The 24,772-nt window shown below is 37.8% G+C and overlaps 1 protein-coding gene across 7 annotated transcripts in view; it reads left to right on the plus strand.

Annotated features, from left to right (window-relative positions):
* The window catches only part of nin.L (ninein L homeolog), a 73,116-nt gene that overhangs the window by 39,116 nt on the left and 9,228 nt on the right, over positions 1-24,772 (plus strand). For 2 of the 7 annotated variants that reach the window (XM_041573055.1, XM_041573057.1), the window contains 14 exons: positions 514-635; positions 1,093-1,991; positions 3,471-5,357; positions 6,813-6,938; positions 7,545-7,614; positions 7,820-8,035; positions 9,779-9,877; positions 11,612-11,734; positions 14,499-14,612; positions 15,555-15,701; positions 17,158-17,337; positions 17,426-17,575; positions 19,409-19,510; positions 21,861-22,022. In XM_041573055.1, coding sequence (XP_041428989.1) covers positions 514-635; positions 1,093-1,991; positions 3,471-5,357; positions 6,813-6,938; positions 7,545-7,614; positions 7,820-8,035; positions 9,779-9,877; positions 11,612-11,734; positions 14,499-14,612; positions 15,555-15,701; positions 17,158-17,337; positions 17,426-17,575; positions 19,409-19,510; positions 21,861-22,022 — 4,397 coding nt within the window. Of the gene's footprint in view, positions 1-513; positions 636-1,092; positions 1,992-3,470; positions 5,358-6,812; positions 6,939-7,544; positions 7,615-7,819; positions 8,036-9,778; positions 9,878-11,611; positions 11,735-14,498; positions 14,613-15,554; positions 15,702-17,157; positions 17,338-17,425; positions 17,576-19,408; positions 19,511-20,217; positions 20,273-21,860; positions 22,023-23,581; positions 24,085-24,772 lie in introns of those variants that run through there. The other 5 variants (XM_041573058.1, XM_018230550.2, XM_018230551.2 and 2 more) reach the window with 5 other exon arrangements.

The raw sequence follows: 24,772 nt of genomic DNA on the forward strand, positions 1-24,772 counted from the left end.
CTCTAAGTATCATTTCCACACATGCACTTGCATTTCCTTCCCTGTGGAAGCCGACATACCCACTACTTATCAGAATGACAGCTTGCCTCCTACTGTCACTACCTGTAGTTTCGACAAATGCTTATAGCATGACACTTTATACCCTTACACCATGAAAAACACACCATGCACATTTTTACAAGCATAGAAACTTAAGGGTTTTGTACTAAAATACACTGTTTGCATAGGAGCAGTTACCCATAGCAACCAATCAGCAGGAAACATTTATTGGTCACCTGTTTAAAAGCAAACATCTTATTGGTTTATATGGGTTACTGCTCTGGAGCAAATGTAGTTCCTTTTATTACATTATGTATTTAGAAATGAAGATTGTGAATGTGTAGATTGAATCCCTGTACAAAGCACCTCTGCTGAAAAAATTAACCTTTACTTATTTGTCCATAGTATTTTATTCAGCAATACTATTTAATGAGGAACCTGTGCTTTAATATTTACTTGCTTTGCTTGTTTTAGGTATTGGGCCAGAAGATTGTCCCCCGTTAAACATGAGCATAGAGGCAGAGATGGCCATTGAACAGATGAGAGAGCAGCATAACCGGGAAGTGGAAATTCTGACAAATGAACTTCAATGCAAAGTAAGGATGTGTTAAATAATGTCATGAAGATTATATATCTGTTTATTGGTTTGTAAGATTTTGTCATTTGCTATCCTACACATACTTACATACCATTAAAACCGGAGACTCTTAACTGCAAAATGGCAGCTCAAAGAGGTTTTTTTTAACCCAAAGTGGATGAAACCGTCAACAAAATTTCTGAAAGCACATGACCAGGCAAAATGACCTGAGATGGCTGACTACACACCAATATTACAACTAAAAACAAAATACACTTGCTGGTTCAGGAATGAAATTTTATATTGTAGAGTGAATTATTTGCAGTGAACCAGTGTAATTTAGAAATAAAAACTACACCATAAAAATCATGATAGAATCCCTTTAAATTCTACTCCTACAGTAGAACAGTATGTTGTTTTTTTGTAACAACTGGGTTTAAAGCTTCATACTGATGTCTTCATTTTGTTCATTGCAGACAACTCATTGTGAAGAACAACTGAAAGAAATGAAATCTTTATTTGAGAAAGAGAAAGCTATTCTCAAGGAGCAGTTCGAAGAAGAGATTCAAAAAGCAGAGGTGCAGTTACAATTCCTACAAATGCAGCATGCAGAACTGGAAGCTGACATTTTGAAACTGAAGGAGGAACAGTATAAGACAGAATGTGAACACCAGAGGGAGATAAGCAACAGAGAAGCCTTGTTTCATGAGCAAAAGAGTCTCCTGGAAGAAAAGGAGGCTGCCTTACAGAAGCAGCTAACAGAATCTAAACAGACTTTCTTAAAGGAGAAAGAAGAGTTTGCACAAAAAGCAGAGAAGGCCGAAAAGAAGACGGAGACCAAATTACTTGCACTGACAGGAAAGTTTGAAGAGGAGAAAAAACAGTTAGAGCAAAGTTTCCAGGAGCAACTTGACAGTCTAACAGTTAAACAAGAGGTTCACTTACAGAATCAGCTAACTCAAGCTAAACAGACTTTGCTTTTAGAGAAAGAGGAGTTTGCACAGAAAGTAGAAAAGGAGGCCAATACCAAAGTAGTTGCACTAACAAGAATGTCTGAAGAGGAGAAAAAGCAGCTTGAGCAGTATTTCCAGGAGCAAATTGCAAATCTAACAGTAAAACAGGAGTCTGTCTTACAGAATCAGCTTGCTCAAGCGAAACACTCTTTGCTTTTGGAGAAAGAGGAGTTTGCCCAGAAAGTAGAAAAGGAGACTGAGGCCAGAGTGGCTGCACTAACAAAAAAGTGTGAAGAGCAGAAAATTCAGCTGGAGCAGAGTTTCCAGGAAGAAATTGCAAGTATAACAGAAAGACAGCAGTCTGAAAAAGAAGACAGGACAAAAGTTTTAGAAACCCATCATCTCGAACTCCAGAAAGAAAGGTGAGCAGCATGTATATAGTTGTTTGTAATAGTTAGGTATATATTCTAATTTCATAAGCATTATCAGCATAAGCAGTCAGAAGTTGCCAACTAAACACCAATAAATATACAAACTCAATGTTCAACCTCTGTTATATTGACTCTTTTATTGATCACTATGGGGCAAATTTACTTGCCTCCGAAATTGCGACGGCTTCGCTGACATCGCAACACTTCGGCAGGCCTAGATTGGCCTGGACAACGCTAATTCATGAAAATCCAAAATTGTGTCCAGGGTTGCGAAGTTGCACTAGTGATAATATGATAAGCAATTCCAAGTTATGCTAGCGATGCCTAATTAGCATATGGCATGAAGTTAAAGTACAATGGACGTATATGTTGCAGGAACCTTAATAAAATTATATAGAGTTGTTATAATGCCCTACACATGTGCCCACTGTATAGTTTAGGTGCCATATGTTAGGAAATGTAGGGTGAAGGAGGGAACCCAAAAGAAAATTACGATCTTTTTCAGCCTATCACTCTCACCCTATCTACTCTATTGCACTTTGCCTGGTCTAAGTTGGCAAAGGCAAGTCTGGCGCAAGAGGTAACGTTCAGTAAAATCCGCATCTTAGTAAATTTGCGTAGTTACATCCATTCGCCAGAGCGAAAATTCACCTGGCATTAGAGTGCGAAGTAGCGCTAGAGTCTATCTCCTTCACTAGCGTATATACGCCGGCACCCGTTAGTAAATCGACGAAGTTCCGAAATGACATCACACTGGTGAATTTTCGCCAGCGTTAGTCACTTCACCCTTTAGTAAATTTGCCCCTATATATGAATATAAATATGCCTCCATTGCTGCTATTCCATTAAATTTATTAGGCCAATACCCCTTATGGCTTCTTGAAAGAAGAGTATAATAGAAGGGAGCGATTACTTTTATTTGAGACTGGGTAACAGAAATCAAAATATAACATTGTATAGAATGTATCAATTATTATGTGCAGAATTATGTAGGGAAAACTATTTTGACTACTGAGAGTTTATAGAAACAATTGCTAAAGTGCTTTAAAATTACCTATAAAAAGAATGTTTGGAGTTTGTAATTTTTTTTTAAAAAATGTGGAAAAGAATTTGCTTTGTGTAGAGATCTGTTGGGCAATTCTGAAAATGCTGACAGATATGGAGGGTGACGAATCTCACTAAACGTTAACTTTGTAACTATCTCTATGCTTTAATCTGTGATCAGTGTTATAAAAATCTAAAATTACATTGTAACACGTTTCAAATATATTTTTCATGTGTTTGTATAATTTATTTGGGCGTTGTTATAATTTAGTCAATAATGATTTATTTTTTGCAAATTGCTTGTTCTCTCTCAGAGTTCATTTATTTATGATACTTACCTTTTAAAGGTAATCTGGAATTCCTTTGCATAGATTTCCCCAGCGATAAAATAAGATTTAAGTAATATTCTGTGTTGACCACATTTAGGGAAAAAATGGAAACCGAGTATAACAAAAGAATATCAGATATGGAATTTGAGTTTTCTAAGGATTTTGAAGCAGCAATGAAGAACCACGAGGAGGCTTTAGCAAAGCTTGAAGACAAGTACCAAAATAACCTAAAAGATCTCACAGAAAAGCATACAGAAGAAAAATCTCAGTGGGAATTTGAAAAAGAAGAGCTTATTCAAGACAATATAGAGGCACAGGAAAGACTGAAGGAGAGAATAGAAAAGGGTAAACTTGAAGCCTGTTCTGCACTTGTACAAGAGAGAGAACACATGGAGAAGACTTATAAAGCGTATACGAATAACTTAGTTGCAGAAAAACAACAGGTACAGAAGGAGTTGGAAAATCTGTTGGCCAATTCAAAAAAGGAAGAATCTCAATTATCTGCTAAGATCAGTCAACTAGAAAGTGATCTGCGAGAGGAGCTCACTGAGCGGGATGAACAGTTGTGCCAAGCTGAGAAAAATGCTCTACTCCTAAAGGAAACTATAGAAAAACTGGAAAGGGAGCATAATTTGGAAAAAGAGCATCTTTGTTCCAAACTGAAAAAGTCTGAGGAACAATATAAAGACCATAGTGAGAAAGCAAAACAAAAGAGAGAAGATATGTTTGTAGAAATATCTAGGCTTCAGAGCACAATCAGTGGACTGCAAAATGAGATTAGTTCTTTATCTATACTTCAAGGAAATTATAATTTAATGAAGAAAGAGAATGCAGAGCTGAAAAATCATATAACACATCTCCAGAGCAGTGCATGCATGGAAGAGGACATGGTTGTTTTAAAAAATCTGCAGAATGTGCATGAGCAAACAGTCAAAGAAAATGTCAGGCTTGCTTCTGAGCTTTCTAGACTACGTAAGAAGCTTGACATACTTCAGTGTAAGACTGGTAAGAACAGGTTTTTGGAACCACAAAATGGACCTCAGACAGAGAAAAAACAGCTCTTAGGGGTCACAGAAAATGAGGACAGCAGCACTGTTGAAGGGGATGATAATGGTCATTATATGGAGACCCTGGAAGATGTCAACCTGAGACTTCAAAGCAAAATTAAAGAGCTTAAAAATACAACAGAGGCATTGGCTAAAATGGAAAAAAGCTATAAGAATGCTAAAGCCGAGTATGGTCACCTTCAGAATCAGATGCTTCAGCTACAAGAAAACATGCAGCAAGTGACTTTAGAAAATGAACTTATGAAAAAAGCAGTAAGTTCAGAGGAGTTTACTGTTCCAGACCTTGAACAAACGCCTCTCACCATTCCAGGCCTAAAACTGATCTTGGCAGTTGCCAAGAAAGAAAATTTGCAGCTTCAAGAAAAATTAAATTACATGGAGCTTAAAAATGTGGAAGCTGTGAAAAACAACAGCGAACTTTCCTCTGAAGTACTTTGGTTGCAAAAGGAGATTCAAAATATGGAGGAAATAGCAGAAGCTTCACTGAAACTAGAAAACATGTACGAAGAGACAAAGAAAGAAAACCATAAACTAATGGTGCTCGTTGCAGATCTAGAGGAGACAGTCCGTGACATGGAAGCAAAACAGTGTATGAGACTTCAGTATGTAAACAAAGAAATTCAAACAACCGATTTTACCTCTGAAACTAATAGGGTGGAACCCCACATCAAGAATACTGATGAATGCTTTCAAAGAAATATGAAATCTCTCAAAACACAGGATGAAAACGATACAAAATCTATAGGGAGTCCCAAAAGACCACATAATCAGGGGAATGGCGATGAGAATCTTGTAGGAAAAGGAAGAATAGAAGTCCTCAGCCCACGAAACAGGACTATGCAAAGAGAACCAAACGTTTTAGAATCCCAACTGCTGGACAAGCACAGTGAAATGCAGAAGAGAGTTGAATTTCTGAGGTAAATCCTCCATGTATAGTTTTTGTTGGCTTCTTCCTCAGATCAAGATTCTGTCAGCTTCCCCTACTGCTTTCTACGCTTCTAGAACTAACTAATTCATGCATTAACAGCGGTGACATACATCTATTACAATTAACATGTTAATTCAAACTAAAACCTGGTGCAATGGCTGCCTATCTTTCTTGGGCTTGGGTGCCTTCTAAGTACTACTAAACGGACTAAGATACCTTGTTTTCATGTATTTGTCTACCTTTATAGAATAACTGCTTGTCTATGTTAAGTTTGTTGTTCCATATAGAATTGGTGTAAAGTTATTTTATTTTTTAAGTAGTATTTTCTGTAACGTGTGACAGTCCTATGTTTTTTAATATGTATAGTAGTAATTTAGCTGGATATATATATATAATTGCTATATGCAAACAATGAAAAATTGTTAATTTTTATTACTTCAAATATATAAAAATCATGTAGGATAGTAATGACATAAAAGGGGTGGTTCACCTTTACGTTAATCTTTTACATTTTAAGCATCTTTTCAGTTGGTCTTCATTATTTATTTTTAATAGGTTTTGAATCATTTGCCTTTTTCTTCTAACCCATGGCAGCTTTGAAATGGGGGTCACTGACACCATCTTAAAACAAATGCTCTGTAAGGCTACATACACATTTATAGTTGTTGGTACTTTTTATTACTCATCATTCTATTCAGACCCTCTCCTATTCATATTCTAGTATCTTATTCAAATCAATATGTGTGTGCTAGGGTCATTCGAACTCTGGCAACCAGATTGCTGAAACTGCAAACTTTGGAGTTGATGAATATATAAGCTAAATAACTCAAAAAACACAAACAATAAAAAATTAAAACCAATTACAAATTGTCTTAGAATATCACACTCTACATCACACTCTACATCATACTAAAAGTTAATTTAAAGGTGACCTGGTAATAACAATTGGAGTATGTTCATAACTTATCTGTATGAACTGTGGTGAGTACTGTATAATGGATGTTGCACAGAATAAATCATATTTTATAGAATATATGCAGGCTTTCCTACTGGAGGGCAGGACGTGGCTATAAATTATAATATACACTAGAAAAGTGAAAAAACATTTATATTTTTTATATTTGCTCCAGTCTGCAGTGAGAATTGCATTCTCTTAATCTAAGACTGTTATTTTATTTTTATCTTTGCAGCATTGGCCCAGTAGCATAGCAGCATGATTTAATTAAACAATATTAACCAATAATAAATGCTTCCTGCTATGGCATATTTAAAGACTATGGTTATGTTGTATTTTGGCTGTGGCACATGGGGCATTTTAGCATCTACAATGCTGCCATGGAGAATTGCATAAGTCAAAGGTCTTATGCTTCCAGCCACGTAAAAGGCACTCCACTTTTGTCAAGTCCTATCATTAACTTTGTTTTTGCTTTTTTTTCCCTTAAAGATCTGAGAACAAAAAACTTAAAGAAGAAAATGTTGCATTAAAATCTGAAATAAGCACTTTAGAAGATGAAGGTGAACTGAATAATCAGAAAATAAAGGATGTCCAGGATGCATGCGAGGAAATGTGGTAATTGTGTTGTGCTCTTTACTCTGCCCCTGTCTTTGGTGAGTGGGAAGTAGTTGCAGCAATCATTGGCTCAGTTATTTTTTGGACCCCATAGGGCAGTTGTATAATAAGGCAAATTGTTCACTGCACAACAAGCCGTAAAGGTCCCACACAGAGTATTTTCCCACCACCACAAAGCCCTGGTACAGGTATGGGACCTGTTATCCAGAATGCTTGGGACCTGGGGTTTCTGGATAACGGATCTTTCCATAATATGGATCTTCATACCTTAAGTATACTAGAAAACCATGTAAACATTATATAAACCCAGTAAGCGGGTTTTGCATCCAATATGTATTAATTATAATTTAGTTTTGATCAAGTACAAGGCACTGTTTCATTTTTACAGAGAAAAAGGAAATCATTTTGAAAAATGTGGATTATCTGGATAAAATGGAATCTATTGGAGATGGCCTGTAATTCGGAGCTTTCTGGATAACCGGTTTTTGGATAACTGATCCCATACCTGTACCTCTAACCTTTTACACATTCATTCTTTCAGTTAAGATCTCTATCAATGCACCTTGCATATCTGATTGTAATGTCTGCATATATTCTATACTACAGGGTGAACCTAGAGACTGTGCAGAATGAGAAGAGTGCACTTCAGAAGGTGGCAGAAAGTCTGTCTAAACAGGTCGGTATTATGAGAGAATCCACAAACTGTTTCAATGATCTTGGTTCTAACTATTACATGCTGCAAATATCTGTGACCTAGTAGTGATATATTTAGAAGTTATTAGAAGGTTTGTGCTGTTCACTTTGAAAACTTTTACCAAGCCTGCGACCCTCCAGCGCCAACACTCATCTGTTTTATATTTTTTTTTTTTTTTTTTTTCTAGCTGTCTGAAGTGAAAACTAGAAACCAGCACCTTGATTCTGAAAACGCAGAACTGAGCTTAAAGAATGCAAAAAATCAAGCAGATCTTCAGGATCTAAACCGTAGGCTAGTGGCTTTCCTGAAGCAGAAGGATAAGAAAGATCTTACCAAGGGCTTGGAGGAATGGCAGAGAGACAGGAGTCTGATAAACGATGAACTGGAAAGTTACAGAGCAAAGGTAGAGTTAATGTGTCCAATTGTACACAATGTACTACTTGAATATTCAGTAGCTATTCAATGTAAAATCCAAAATAAAGGCATAGAACGGTCTTTTAAACAGGTACTTCCTATGCTTTTTCACATGGGATAGGTGCTTATAGCCTCAAGAGTCTCCTAAATCTAATCTTTGGCCTTGAGGGGCTTGCCCCTAAATTATTTGAACTGTTTGTTAAGGGAATGTAATAAACTATGTTAACAGAGACAAAATATCAATAATTCAAACAAATGCTCCTCTTATCATAGTTTATATATGTTTTGCAAAATAGATTCAATCAAAGAGAATGAGCCAAATCAGTCAGAGGGTACTACATACACCCGCAGGTTTGAAAAATAATTACAACTTCACAAAAAATACATTGAGAGGCTTGAGGTAATTAGAGCCTTTAAATATAGGGCACTAAGCCTCAAGCCCCCATGCAAACCAGTTCAGGTGTTTGTAGTCAAATAACAGCAAAATTATGGACACTTAAAACGTAACCTTTAATAAATATGGTTAAAATTACAAAACCAAAAAAGTATATATACAGGGCTGTGCCCTCAGTAACACAACACCACTACAAAGCGTGTAGACCCACTGCCTCTAAATAGTACAGGCAGTGCAGGACATTCGCCTTAAAAAACAAAGATTAAAAGGTGCATCAGGTGGTATGCGGTGGAGAGACAAAATGCCAGTTAGTAAGGCTGCAGCATAGGTGGACGGTGGGGGAGAAGCTCCCAACCGTTCCCAACGTAGATAGGCAGAATTGTCTTCTGGGGGATGGGAAAATCAAAGGGAGGGTAAAATCTTAGCTACTAGGCTGCTTCAAACCCATGTGGATCGCCTTACTAACTGGCATTTTGTCTCTCCACCGCATACCACCTGATGCACCTTTTAATCTTTGTTTTTTAAGGCGAATGTCCTGCACTGCCTGTACTATTTAGAGGCAGTGGGTCTACACGCTTTGTAGTGGTGTTGTGTTACTGAGGGCACAGCCCTGTATATATACTTTTTTGGTTTTGTAATTTTAACCATATTTATTAAAGGTTACGTTTTAAGTGTCCATAATTTTGCTGTTATTTGACTACAAACACCTGAACTGGTTTGCATGGGGGCTTGAGGCTTAGTGCCCTATATTTAAAGGCTCTAATTACCTCAAGCCTCTCAATGTATTTTTTGTGAAGTTGCAAAATAGATTCAGCCACCAACAGAAAAAAAGATTGTGTGTTTTGTTGAAGTGGCAGGAACTGCCCTGTTCAAATGTAGTTTCCACATTTAATTCATAGACTTGAGCTGGCCCGCATCTCCCTCTTTGGTGAGATTAGAGGAGGGAGGATAAGGTTTTGGTATATAAGGAATTGTGGTCAGGTTAGGATCAGAGTGTGTCCAAAAATCAAGACTACCGTAGAGCCTAATAATGTGTTGTTTTTATTTTTTTCCCACAGTGGTATAATGCAATTTTTTGTAAGGTCCCAAACAGCTAACATTAGATTCAAATCCGGGTCCTTTTTGTCAGAAACCATGTGCTTGAAAAGATTGATTGAAAAAAAAAAAAAAACACATTAGGAATAAGTGGTTGTAAGGTAATATAAGTGCAATAAATATGATGAATTGCCCTTACTTTGTCTTAGTACTGTCGTTGCATATCCTACTAGATTTCTGGTTGGTGATGTAGAAATTTTATTTTAATTAATTAATATTAATTGACTGTAAAACCTCTTCTAGGTTGGAGATATAGAAAAAGAACTGGCTAACCTCAAACGTCACAATCGGTTTTTAGAACAAGAGAACACACTACTGAAACAGGAAATTGAAACTAAGCAGGTAAGCTGCTGTTACCTTAATTGTGAAAAACTGCATTTTATGTCCCATTGCACATTTGCATCGCGACTCCACTAGAAAAGGAAAAGGTATTCACTTTCTGACATGGATAGTGGCTCCCTGGGTGGTGCCTAGGTGCAGGACAGCCATCAGAAATCGCAGGGCCCCATACAACAAAATTCCCTGGGCTGCACCCACCGCAAGCCCCACTTACAGGTCCGCCCTCTCCACCCCACAGGTCCGCCCCCCACCACACAGTAAAAAAACAAAAAAAATATTGGTGGCTAGGGTTCCAACATGTTAATAAAAAAAAAAAAAAAAGATATTGGTGGTCAGGGTCCCCCATAAAAAACATTTGTGGCCAGGGTCCCCCCATTAAAAAATATTGGGGGCTAGGACCCCACATTATGAGAAAATTGGTGGCCAGGGCCCCTTAAACGTCCATGCCTTCCCGAAGTCAACAGCTCTCAGAAAGATGGGAGGCCCGGCCAATCAAGTAAGTGTGGCGTGGCCGGGCCCCCCTTACCCTCGGGCCCCCTACAACTCTCCCCCCTGTCCCCCCCTGATGGCTGCCCTGCCTAGGTGGCAACACAAGTTCCCTAGAAGATCATTTAAACTTGGTAAATATGCATTCATCCATTATGCTGACCTTTTAAAATTGCAATAATCCACAATTTCACTTGTATCATGTATCAAATGATAAAGTTGAATGCACGTATATGTTGTAGCAAATACATTACATTACACAAGTCCAGAGAACCTTAAAAAAATAAAATAGAGTTGTTATAATGCCCTACACATGAGCCCACTGTAAAGTTTATGTTCCATATGTTAGAAAATGGAGTGGGGAACTCGGTTACCCAAAACAAATTTTACGGACCTTTGCAGGCTATCACTCTGAAAAAAGGAAAAGACGGCAGTGTTTTTTTGGGACTTAGAAAATTTTTTCACTAAAAATATAGGACGTCCTATCCACTCCATTGCACTTTGCCTCGTCTGAGGTGGCGAAGGCAAGTCTGGTGAATGAGGTAACGTTCAGTAAAATCCGCATCTTAGTGATTTTGCGAAGTTACGTCCATTCGCCAGAGCGACAATTGCTTGGCTTTAGATTGCGAAGCAATGCTTGCGTCTATCTCCTTTGCTAGCGAAGTGACGTCTGTGCCCATTATGAAATCAGCGAAGTTCCTCAGGGCGGTAACGTTAGCGAATTGACGCTAGTGTTAGCCACTTCGCCCTTAAGGGAATCTGCCCCCATGTCTTCCTCTCCTCAATGTGATCTTCCAGCTGCCCATATCAATATCTGACCCATAGAAGTGGTGGTGGCATCATTTTGGCCACATACGCTGGCCATTGTGCAGTTGACTCAAAAGTGGTCCAGCCTGCAGGTGGTATTGGTCCAGGTACAATTATACTTTGCTATTTGAGAGCTAAGACTCCTGAATGAAGAGATCTGTATTTCTGTGAAAAGTTGAACCATTGTGGGTTTCCTGTCTAGTGAAGCCTATAACCCCTATAAAGTGTGTGTTTTATAAACATAGCTATTGAATCAGGTAATGGACTGCAGTTTCCTCATTTACAAATACATTGCAGACTTATCTCATGTACAGTTTTCTATGTAGCAGAAAGAACATGCAGCATACTGACTGGGCTGTACAACAGTTCCTGTTCTAGTTTAATTGTAAAGTAAAACTCTCTCTTATATTAAGTACCGCCTTTGTCCTTTGTTGCTTTCCACAGCTCTCTAAATGCTCTGAATTCACTGACCTCAAGAATGAGATCTCTGGCTTACTAAATAAAAATGAAATGATGCTTAAAGAAAAAGAAGCGTTGGGGGAGGAGCTTAACAGATGTGCGGAAAAGGTAAAACCGGCTTGATAGCTTTGTGTTATTCTGTTCTGTAAATCTACCATGTTCCCCAGGCTGGACATCAGGATGCTTTGTCTTTTTTATAAAAAACTAAATAATTAGCTGTTACCATCATTCTTAGGGAAGTCCCACATCTTTAAAAGCAGCAGGTTAAAAGCAGCAGCAAAAGTGCTTTAGCTACAACATTCCGTGGTCACGTATGATTGAAGATTAGATGATTTGGCGTGAGGTAGAAATTGCTCTTCTGGATCTCATATAGTTTTACATACTCGGAACATGACTTTTTCATAGTATCCCTGTCTGACTCTTGATCCTGTTGGCTGTGCTTAATTGCTTGTCTGCCTTTGCACATACAGACTCCTTGTTTTAACTGAGTACAGGTAGTGCCAGACCCAGACGATGGCAGATCTCCGCCTGTGGTTTTCCTCAGGCGGAGAATCCACTGCGCTTCCGCTTCTGGTCTGCCGGAACCTGGAAGCATTGTTTCTGCTCAGGTACACGCAGATGTGGTGGATTTCAGTGCTGAAACGCAAAATTTTTAACCGAAATCCACCAACAGTTCAAGAGGCTAGGGGAGCAGGGCAGCGGATTCTCCTCCTGTGGAGAATGCGCAATGAATACATTGTCTCGCCTTAGCCTTAAACCCTTTAAAAGTAGCTGAAAGAAAGAAACAAACTTCTAGCAGTAAATCCACTTCAAGACTTTAAAACTGCACTTGCTGTAGTTTGCTGCTGGGAGCATTTATTGTTCTGCATTGCATATTGAGCAATTCACCATCTGTTTTTTTGCTTCCTTGTCTCTGTGCATCTCAGTTTGCTCAAACATTACACATTTCTGGTATCTGATACACTCATATGAAAAAGTTTGGGAACAACTCTCTGCCTGCATAATAATTTACTCCACTTTCAACAGAAAAAATAACAGTGGTGTGTCTTTAATTTCCCAGGAACATCTGAGTACTGGGTGTTTTCTGAACAAAGATTGTAAGTGAAGCAGTATTCAGTTGTATGAAATTAAATCAAATGTGAAAAACTGGCTGTGCAAAAATGTGGGTACCCTTGTAATTTTGCTAATTTGAATGCATGTTACTGCTCAATACTGATTACTGGCAATGCCAAATTGGTTGGATTAGCTTGTTAAGCCTTGAACTTCATAGGAAGGTGTAACCAATCATGAGAAAAGGTACAGTATTTACAGTAAGGTGGCCAATTGCAAGTTGTGCTTCTGTTTGACTCTCCTCTGAAGAGTTACAGCATGGGATCCTCAAAGCAACTCTCAAAAGATCTGAAAACAAAGATTGTTCAGTATCGTGGTTTAGGGGAAGGCTACAAAAAGCTATCTCAGAGGTTTAAACCATCAGTTTCAACTGTAAGGAATGTAATCAGGAAATGGAAGGCCACAGGCACTGGTAGGCCAAGAAAAATACAGGAGCAGCACATGCAGAGGATTGTGAGAATGGTTACAGACAACCAAAAGATCACCACCAAAGTCATACAAGAACATCTTGCTGCAGATGGTGTATCTGTACATCGTTCTACAATTCAGAGCAATTTGCACAAAGAACATCTGTATGGCAGGGTGATGAGAAAGAAGCCCTTTCTGCACTCACGCCACAAACAGTCACTTGTTGTATGCAAACGCTCATTTAGACAAGCCACAGTCATTTTGGAACAAAGTGCTTTGGACTGATGAGACAAAAATGTAGCTACTGTATTTGGTCATAACAAAAAGCTCTTTGCATGGCAGAAGAAGAACACCGCATTTCAAGAAAAACACCTGCTACTTACTGTCAAATTTGGTGGAGGTTCCATCATGCTGTGGGGCTGTGTGGCTAGTTCACGGACTGGGGCCCTTGTTAAAGCCAAGGGTCGGATGAATTCAACCCAATATCAACAATTTATTCCGGATAATGTTCAAGCATAATTCACAGAGTTGAAGTTACGCAGGGGTTGGATATTCCAACAAGACAATGACCCTAAACATATGCAGAGGGAGAAGTACAATATTCTGGAGGCCGTCACAGTCCCCCGATTTGAATATCATCGAAAATCTTTGGGATGATTTAAAGCAGGCTGTCCATGCTCGGCAGCCATCAAATTTAACTGAACTGGAGAGATTTTGTACAGACGAATGGTCAAAAATACTGCCATCAAGAATCCAGACACTCATCAAAGGCTATAGGAGGTGTCTAGAGGCTGTTACATTTGCAAAAGGAGGCTCAAATAAGTATTGATGTAAATATCTCTGTTGGGGTGGCCAAATTTATGAACCCCTTCTAATTTTGTTATGATGCATATTGCATATTTTCTGTTAATCCAATAAACCTTATGTCACTGTTGGAAAAATACTGTTTCCATAAGGCATGTTATATATTAAAAGGAAGTTGCTACTTTGAAAGCTCAGCCAATGATAAACAAAACTCCAAAGAATAAAGAGGGGTTCCTAAACTTTTTCATACGTCTGTATACGATATGATATAGTAACAATATACATACATAAATAACACCCTTACAGTGGCAAGCTTATCCTTTACAGGAAGACTGTTATTGAGCTTTCTGCATGATATAAGTGTGGCATATACAAGTTGGACAAAAAACTAAACAAAGCACCAAAATAACACAAAATGCAATTGGCGTGGAACTTTGTAAAACTGTTGGCTATAAAGACTTTCTATCTATTTTCTATTTTGAATCTTTCGGCCTCATTGAAGATCAGTAGAAAATCTGTACTAACTACCTATTTTATTTACCCCCCCTAGTGTGCTAAAGTTACCCATCTCGAAAGCAAGATTGCAGACTTGAAGCACGAACAGAAGTCTTGGGAACAGCAAACTCACACACTAAAATCCCAGCTCTCACTCTCCTTGGAAAAGGTAAAAGGCTTTTTTTTTTTTTAGATCTAGGAAGACTTTGTAGTTAAATCATAAAAACACTGAATTAAATGTATTATTATTTAACACACCTGCACCCATAATTTAGCACATTGATGGGTAACTCCTTGACTTCAGAAGCACCTCCCATTATATTTCATGTTTTTAAAACAATACCTTTTTAGTATGCTATTCCCCTCACCAAGCAATAGATAGGTAACTCTCCCTGACACCTCACCTGACGAATTTATCTGCCTGAACCAAAGGGGCTCCATGTTTCTACTACCACTGTTCTGTTTTGGGCTAATAGCACATGGTTTTGGACAGGAGTGTAACAAAAATCTGGGGGCCTTTGGGGGGGGGGGTGTCATGGGGAATACCGAGGAAGCAGACCCTGCTGGGCCTCTCTGCAACTGTGGGGTCTACTTCCTTTGTAGTTACATCTCTACCTGTGTAAAAAACATCCTGTATTTTAACAGGGAAGAAACAGTCCCATGCTACTTCCCATTCACTTTAAGGGCAATGGCAGATGGGGTTGCTTTGTTGCCCACAAAGTACCTGAAAATACATGCCCCCTATGTAAATTGCAGTGGGTAAAACTGAACAGTGCACTATTTTTGGGGTTAATGAATATATTCATAAGAGTCTTCGATGTAAACATTAAAGTTGCAGTATACTTCTTTTTCGCAGAAATGCAATGAATAGGGCTTGTGCTGAACATACTTATTACATATAAAAAAATCTCATACTCAATGTTTTGTCCTTGTAAAGTAGATAAATAGATTGCCAGTATTCAACCCCCCTCTCTTTACCTTCTGTTGTGAATTATGTGCTAGCAGCAGGAATGCATTATGCAAGGGGTGCACTGGTAATTTAATTATTGGCCTGGAATGGACCAAGTTATAGTGAATTATAATCCTGAAAAGCCTTCTGTTAATCTTTAAGATCCAGAGCCTGGAGGAGAGCCTGCAAAGTGTAAATCTCCAGATATCACGGATCAAGTCAGATCTGCGTGTCGCACAACAGGAAAAAGAATCCCTAAAACAGGAAGTGATGTCACTACACAAGCAACTGCAAACCTCCAATGCAAAGGTAGTTTTATTGTAGTTCTTTTGTGTTCTTCTTCATACCCGTAATACACCGCATGATGCAATGCATTTGCCAATAACTGAAGCATTGTGATAGATAAATAGATCTTGAGCAATATTGGTAATTAACTGGATTATTAAGGACTGAAATCTCCCAATAATTATTGTATTAAAAGCCTGTATTTTTTTGTTGTTGATAGAAATCCCCTTAAAAATACTGTAGTTTGACATTTATCTGCTCTGCTCTTATAAATGTAAAACCATTTTTGTCAATCCTTTTTTAAATATAATTTTACCCTTTTCACACAATACAAAAGAATAAAGCTGTATATAGTGAATAAAGTACCCCCTTTTGTAAAATATAAGGATATTATAAGTTACCGAGGAGTTTCATGACCATATAAAAACACGAGGCCGAAGGCCGAGTGTTTTTATACAGGTCAGGAAACTCCGAAATAATCTCATAAAACAGTACTGCCAAACGTACTCAACTTAATGTAAAGAGGGCCTTGAGATCTTCTGGGTCTTAACATGTTCCACTTCATCAAAATAAGGAAACTGTATACACTCACGGAACTTGGATACAATGTGTAATAACTTAACAGCTCGGCGTCTCCTCCAGTCACGTGACCCTGCGTGATGTATCCAATTAGCAATAAAGAAGAGGATGCGATGCTGTGTTGAAATGGTGTGCTACAAAGCACCTCCAAAATTTTTATTTGTGCGGAATGTGGCCCAAACGTTTCAGGAGCTGCCTGCTCCTTTCTTCAGTGGATAAGTCCACTTCATCAACGCTGAAGAAAAAAAAAAGAAGCACTCCCCTATACTCTTCTTTCATGTTATACATTATAAACTTTGTTTCGTTTTATATTACTGTTTTTATACTATAGTGCCTATTTGTCTTATGTTTTGTATCTATTTAAGAGGATTTAATATTAATATATGCTAATCAACAGTAATCTTTTTATAATCTTATTGTGCATAAACATTTAATGGTGCTGCAAACACTTATATGATACCCATGTTGCAATTGTGTATGTACAGTATACAGACTGTAACAACCATAGCAGCATAATGTTAAAGCAAGCATTCAGCATTAGAATATCGACAAATGCTTGTAAATTGAACTGCCATCTCTGATAAGAACAGCAACACAGCATGTAAGAATAATAATCTGTGGAACTATACTCATACATAGGGTTTTTGTGTATTGCTTTCCTATAAAGAGCAACACATAGTAACAATTAAGTACCATTTTGTAATAATGGTTTAGAAGAGGAACCACCCTTCCTCACTGAGGTCTAATAAAAAGAATCAAGGTTGTACAACAGGCTGCTGGACACTAGAACTTTTACACATTTCCTTGGGACATACGGCTTGAAGCTTTTTTTTTTTTTAAAGCTGTATTTTATCTATCCAATGGAAGTAATCTGTAGACTAAACCAGATCTATCTCTCTAGAACCAGGTCCTTGAAATGACTTTGCAGTCCTCTGGGTTACAAAGTCAACAGAAGAAAATGTACTGGGATGATCTGGAAAAATTGATGGAACAGGAACAGAAGCTTCTACGACAGGAGAACGAGAGACTCCTTAAAGAGGTTCAGAATGCAAAGTCTGACCTGGCCCAGTGCAGGGAAAAGGTAAATCTCTACTAGTGTGTTATTTGCACAGTTTATTTTGAAACTCAAAGTGATGGTTTCCAATACTGCTGCTTGCTTATTTATATAGGTACGGCAGCTGGAATCTGCTCTTATTTCTGTGAAACAGCAGAAGCACCAGAATCAGTCAAGCATGGTAAAGGTTTTAGAACAGGAAAAGTCCAGCTTAAAACGAGAATGTGATCACCTTCAGAAAGAGCTGGCCTCTGCTAATAGGAAGGTATGTTATATGTTCCATAGGGGAGAATATACATATTCATTTTACTTATAAAGATTTGTAATTCTTATTTCCTCTCTGAAACAATTTAGGGGCACTAGTACCTCAGTATTTGCCTTTTTGTTTTGACTGCAAACGGTCTCACATCAGTATTTGCCTTTTTGTTTTCACTGCAAACGGTCTCACATCTCCCTGTTTATATGTGCTCTAGCTGTGCTGTTCCTCTTCTGAAGTCCATGGTGCTCTTCCCTGGTGTCTCTGAGACAGAGTGGGCTAGATCCTTAAAGGGATTCTGTCATGATTTAAATGATGTAGTTTTTATTTCTAAATTACACCACTACACTGAAAATAATTCACTCTACAATAATAAATTTCATTCCTTAACCAACAAGTGTATTTTTTTAGTTGTAATATTGGTGTGTAGGTGCCATCTCAGATCATTTTGCCTGGTCATGTGCTTTCAGAAAGAGCCAGCATTTTAGGATGGAACTGCTTCCTGGCAGGCTGTTGTTTCTCCTACTCGATGTAACTGAATGTGTCACAGTGGGACCTGGATTTTACCATTGAATGCGGTTCTTGGATCTACCAGCAGCTGTTATCTTGTGTTAGGGAGCTACTATCTGCTTACCTTCCCATTGTTCTGTTCTTAGGCTGCTAGTGGGGGAGAGGGAGAGGGGTGATATCACTCCAACTTGCAGTACAGCAGTAAAGAGTGACTGAAGTTTATCAGAGCACATGACCGGGGGCAGCTGGGAAACTGACAATATGTCTAGCCCCATGTCAGATTTAAAAATGAAATATGAAAAAAATCTGTTGGCTCGTTTGAGAAATGGATTTCAGTGCAGAAGTCTGCTGGAGCAGCACAATAAATTGATGCATTTTGAAAAGAAAAATGTTTTTTTCCCATGACAGTTTTGCTATAAACAGATCTGGAGTTCAAGCTCCTGCCCTTCTACTTTCCCTGTCACGTTTCTTCTAGAACCCTCTGAGTTTGCCTCAAATAAATGCTTCACAAATCCTTTAATGTATGTCTGCAGGCATTTTAGCTGCCTTGAAGCTTTTTTCATGTCTTATGGACATTAAGTAGCTGTTTGAACATGTGCTGCTTTTGACTTATTATAGGAACATTTTCCATTATGTAAAGGTAAACATTGAACAAAGTATTTTAAGGGTTGCATATCTACAAATATGTTTAAAGAATATCTACCAAAATACAAATAGCTCTTTTTTTTTGATAATATGATTTGACTGACAAATGGTTACCTAGCCACCATCCCTCTCCAGCACCATCAGTTAGAGACGGTTTGCTTGCATGACGGCTATGACACACACGGCAACTGTGTCACAGAATCCGGAAAAACCATAGCATGATCATTTCTGTAACAGTGGAAACTTACATACAGCAGCACGTCAATGACTTTCCAGTAATTAGAGCCTATTTTCCTCCTTTTTAACCAATTCAATTACTTTGTTTGCCTGTTGGCTTTACACAATAAAATGTACTTGATTTATCTGCAGATAATGTTCCAAACAAACATTTTGAACACTACTATCCTTAAGTATGAGCTTTTGTTTATAATAAATTAGATCCACTGTGCTTGCTGTAATGTGCAGAACTGGAATTATTTGATATTTTAATTAAGATTAATCTAAAACATGCTTGTCCTTTGAGGGCCTGTGTCGTCCTCCCCCCCCCCCTCTCTCTCTGATTATCCATCAAATTAGAAGCTATCTTCTGTGTCCTTGTCTGGTCCTTCATGTGTTTTACACAGAAGCGATATTATGCCTGTATAATGGAGATAATTAATTTTAAGAATTCTCACTTTTGATTACCAGATTAGCCACTTGAGCTCTCTGGAACGGGATTTGGATGCCGTTAAGACAGAAAATGATGGTTCAAGAACAAAGCATGGGAAATTTGATGAGCAGTTAATGGATGTAGGTGATTGGTGGATACGTTCTTTTAAGTGTATTTTATATATTTTTTGAGAGGTGATTATAATCAGTTTTTGAAAGAATAATCTGCAATATAAAGCTCATTAGGCCTCACAAGTCTTTTTTTAAGATGATCTATAAAATTACAAAATGAAGCAAATGTATCCCTGAAGTATTTAGCTTCAGTTTAGTACTTAGACTGTTCAGTGAATAGCAGTATTTGCCTCTTGTACCCAAATTTAATGCACAGTGGTAGTTTTCATTATTTTATATTTTTGTTAGAAAATGCTCAAACATAATAGAGATTCGTGTATATTTATACAATGTATGTAATGGTGTGCTTCAGAAGCTTACACATGTGTCACTTTGTCCTATATTGCAATCTAGCAGAAAACACCTACTTGAAGACGGCCAACACACCACATGCCTTGTCTTTTCATGGAAACAATTTTAGCTAAGTAATTCTCCATGCAGGGACTTGTAGAGCTGTAGACTTCACATTGGATATCTGATAACAGATAAGCTATTGAGAATACATGGATTTAGTGCTGTTGACAGGAAGCAAATTTAATTCATGACTCTCTGTGCATACAACATATAAATAAACTATGATTGTAGAACAGTAGGTGCAAAAACCGGTGCAAACAAATATTCTATGTATTAATAATACTTTTTTTTTTACCTGTTCTGTTCTTTCTGCCCGTCTCTAGACCTCAGGGATTGGAAATACCAGACCACAATGTGGTTCTGAGATAGGTGGTGAAGGTAGACTTTTAGAGTTTGTTTTCCAATTGCATGCCCATAAAAGTTCCTTCTATGTGACCAAGCATCTTTCCTTTTCATGAAAATAATCCCATTTATTAAATGAAAAACCTGTGGTTTAAGTGCAAATGCTAAGCATGTCAGGCTTATAAACACATCCAGATGCCAGATTTGGTGAAGATGGATTGATTTGGAGACCTTTCATTGTTATCCCATTCTGTTCTACACTGCCCTATAATCATCTATACTACTAAATGCTTTGTTTAGGGTCATTGTATCTTACTGGGAAAAGATGTTTTCATATGGGCACCATATCTTGGTAAGATTGGTATAAGAACAGACAATGAAAGCATGTAAGCTAGAAGACTACTAAGGCCCATTTATTAGACACAACTCCCAGCATTGGGCAATTACTGGCCAGTTACTGATCCAAATTTATGGATTATTTTGTATTTGTATATGTATTTTCATCTGTAGTCCGTGATCAGCTTTATTGTGTCTGTAAATGGTACAGATTGTCTTCCGGATTAATCAGTATTTAGCATTTCTGCGGGTAGTACTTAATAGCTTCTGGGCTGCAGATTGGATGGCAGGGATATAAACTGTTGCCATCTTGCCTTTCTCTATGTATTCTCCTCACAGTTCCTACCTGTAGTTGCTTCTGTGTGGGGTTCAACTGTGTAAGAGACTCAAAGCATAGCCTCCAAATTAATTTCCTACACATCTGACAACAATGGGTTTACTTGTTAGTTACAATTATTTACATATGAATTTAAAATGTAAGAAATAATTGTTTTTAGCTAGAAAATGCCCTCCATCCATTCCATTGCCATATATGTGGTATTTGTCTTGGAATGTGTTGCATGGACTCTGGTTTTTATTGTCTTGTTTTTGCTGTTAAAAGTTGTCAAACTGTTAAACAAACTGCATGTGTTTGATGTTTGATGTAACTTGTGTCACTAATGAAAAGACAAAATCATTGCAGTGACCGAATGGGTTACTTGGGGTCAGCTGTATAACCAGAATGTAGCGGAAGTCAGCAGGATGAGCTTGGAGGGCCAGGGCCCACCGGGATTTTAATGGAACCCCCGGCAGACCAGTCCAACCCTTGTTCAATGTAATGTAAAGGCATATACTTAAAGTTATGGACTCTGACATACAGTAATTAATCACTGTAGGTGTTTTAGAAATATTTATAAGAGCAAATCTGCATACTTTTCCAAATCCAAGTGGTCTTTAGAGAAGGACTGGTGAGAAAGTAAGGAAGAAGACTAGGATAGAACTTGGTTACGAGGGAAAGAATAATGCAGTAGAAGGGAGAGTCAATAGTATCAAATGCTGAATTTTAACCTGCAATGATCAGTACAGGTAGTAGAAATATAAGATGTTAGGTTGTTCTTGATATATATATGGATACTTAATATATTCTGCAGTACCTGGATGGATTTCTTTTTTCTCTGGCAAAGAGACTAAAGTGAAAAGGGCTTTCACCTATCGCAAAATGTTGTGGTGATTTTATTTATTTTTTTATTATTTTTTTCATTTCTGTCCTTTCAGAACAGTTCTCTAACACCAATATCTTGTCCTGCAGATGCTGCACTCAGCTCCCAGTGCGACGTTTAGCCTTTCCCAGCAGCAAAACTGTGCCACCGTCCCAAGGGAGCAGTACCTACATCTCCAGCAGGCAGATAGAAGAAGCCAGCAACTCCAGGCAGCAATGGAAATTAGGAACTCCAACACCAACTCTCCACAGGTGAGCTGCCAAAAACTGTTTCAGCAAGTGCATATTTCTCTCTTTATGCTTATTATTTCAACTTCACACTGAGTGGGAAACAGTGGGTCTTTCTTGCGCCCCTATTTTTTTTACCCTGATTTGTTTATAGTGCTGACAGCCTATTGATAATTATGTATTTGTCCCTGAACTGTATTACCGTTATCTATCAGTGGTGAAATTTGTAGCACAGGAACGATTTCATGGTCCAAGATCAGCAGCATAGATTTGTATACAACTTACTGCATGATTCACAGTACCCAGTACCTAATTCTGGTCTGACTTGTGCAGGGCTGCTGCTCCACCTTACAAACCAGTGACAGCATATTTTGCACCTAAAAAGAATATCATGGACTCTCTTACTCCCATCTGTCCCTTTCATACGCCCACATGTTTTTGTAGATGTTTCTGGGCTTAAAATTACACTAAAGCAAATCACTGCTGTAGCTAAAGGTATTTCTAATCTTAGTATGTATATGCATTGTTCTCGAGAACCAGAATACTATGGGGCTTACCACAGCATAGGTCACATGTAGGAAAAAGCATGCTATAATTACTATAAAACATAAAGCTCCCTGTAACCTTTAAATAGTATACTGGTGTTAGTTTGACCTTATAGCAACCAATCAGACATCAGCTTTCAACAATCTTAACTGCATAAAAGCAAATAAACGGAGAGCTAATTACTGAGTGGTTGCTGATTTGCATTGTGTTACTACCAAAGCTTCAGTGTGCTTAATATTTTGTAGCAACTTGCTACATATGTGCAATGCATGGTGTAATAAGTAAATAGTGTTGGAGCTGTTTGTGCATTAACTTAATGCTTCCGCTTGACGTAACAAACATAAGCTTTAAAATTTAATATATAGTACAAGCCTGCTGGACTGTTTGTGTTGAATGTCAGCGCTTTTAATCAGAAATGTCAACAACTTGGCTTGGAGCATACTCAAAGGGAAGCAGAAAAAATATTAGTTAATAAAACACAATGGCCTAATGGAATAAGTGGTCTAAAGTTTGCTTCTTGTCTAGTAACTCATAGCAACCAATCAAATAGCACTTGGCCAGGAAATGCTATAGGTTACTAGGCAAGTAGCAAACTTTAGACCATTTATTACATTCCCTAAAATGTATCTTAATGTGTCCTGAAATTCCCAGTGCTATTGGCTCCATAAATTGCCTTATTTAACAAGCCTAAAAATAATTGGTGATGTTAATAGTGGTTTTCTCAATGGAGAAAGGGGTCTTCCTCTCTGGTCTGTATGCACTGTTGGTCCGTTATTCTTCGTCGGATACCATTTTTCTGGTATTATCAATTTAAAAAAATAATTAATTTCTAGTGCTATGCCCATTGTTTTTCTTTGATTTTAAAGTTGACATTTCTGATAAATAGCATTACCTTGGTTGTGCATAGCTGTGCCCCCTTTTAGCTGCAGATGATCTGCCAAAAAAAGGTCCTATGGAGCTAAAAGGGCTAGCTTTGTGTTCATACATTGCAGCACTGTAAAATCAGGGTGAAAGTACCAATTGCATTCTTCCCTTAGGCCTTGCTTCTGGAGCAAAGAACACTGCATGCAGACTCCTACAGACGGATTGGCCGCCTCTGATCTCGTGGCTTCTAACGAAATCCTCAAAACTAACCTATTCTAACACTCACTAATGGCATAAGCTGAGAGACAGTGCAGAGTGCTGAGTAACCAGCTGCTATGCTTTTATTTAACCGTTGCAGTATTACCTCTATTGTAATTATTGGTGTAGAAATATTTCCTGTAAAATACAATATTTAAAAAAAAAACTTTGTTTCAAATGTGTATTTATTCTATTTATTAGAATTGATTCTTCTCCTCTCGATGATGAAAAATATATATATATATATACATTTTTCTTTTGTTATATTGTAACTTTTTTAAAAAAAAAAAATGTTTTATATGAAGCAGCTGTTTTTCATTTGATTAATACAGGGTTTTAAACACGTATCATACTTTTATCAAAAAAGGAGCAATGTCATGATGCATTTGATAAATAAAATTCTTTTATTGCTAACTGATATTTTATGTGTTATGTTATTAATGTTATATTATTAACAAATGTGCATCCTCTATTCTGTCAAAATGCACTTTATTATAAGCAATAACCTGGGCTCAATATTCAATAAACGATACTAAATGCATTATAAAAGGCATACTTTTGTTTGGATATATAGCTACCCATTGTGAACACAGTTGTTTATATGTTCTTTATTCACTTACACTTAAAGGAGAAGGAAAGGTTACAACTAAGTAAGCTTTATCAGAAAGGTCTATATAAATACACCAGTAAACCCTCAAAGTAATGCTGCTCAGAGTCCTCTGTCAAAGGAAACCACAGTTCTTTCCTTCTTTAGTGTATACATGGGCTTTTGTATCAGACTTCCTGTTTTCATCTTAAACCCCCAGGGCTTGGGCTTGAGCATGCTCAGTTTGCTCCTCCTCCCCTCCCTGCTGTATTCTGAGCTCATAGCTATAAGCGAGCAGGGAGAGACTCAGGCAGGAAGTGATGTCATAGCAAGCTAATATGGCAGCTGCTATCCTAAACCAACAGAGATCGTGTCTAGAGCTGTTTACTCAGGAATGGAAAAGCATACTAAAGAAGGGTGCTATAGTTTGCACTGTTGTGGCTAGTCTATTGGCAATAAACTACCTTGGTAGCTTTCCTTTTCCTTTTAATTCCACTAGCCACTTACTGGATGTTTGACA

This window comes from Xenopus laevis, chromosome 8L, assembly GCF_017654675.1.
Source record: "Xenopus laevis strain J_2021 chromosome 8L, Xenopus_laevis_v10.1, whole genome shotgun sequence".
NCBI lineage: Eukaryota > Metazoa > Chordata > Amphibia > Anura > Pipidae > Xenopus > Xenopus laevis.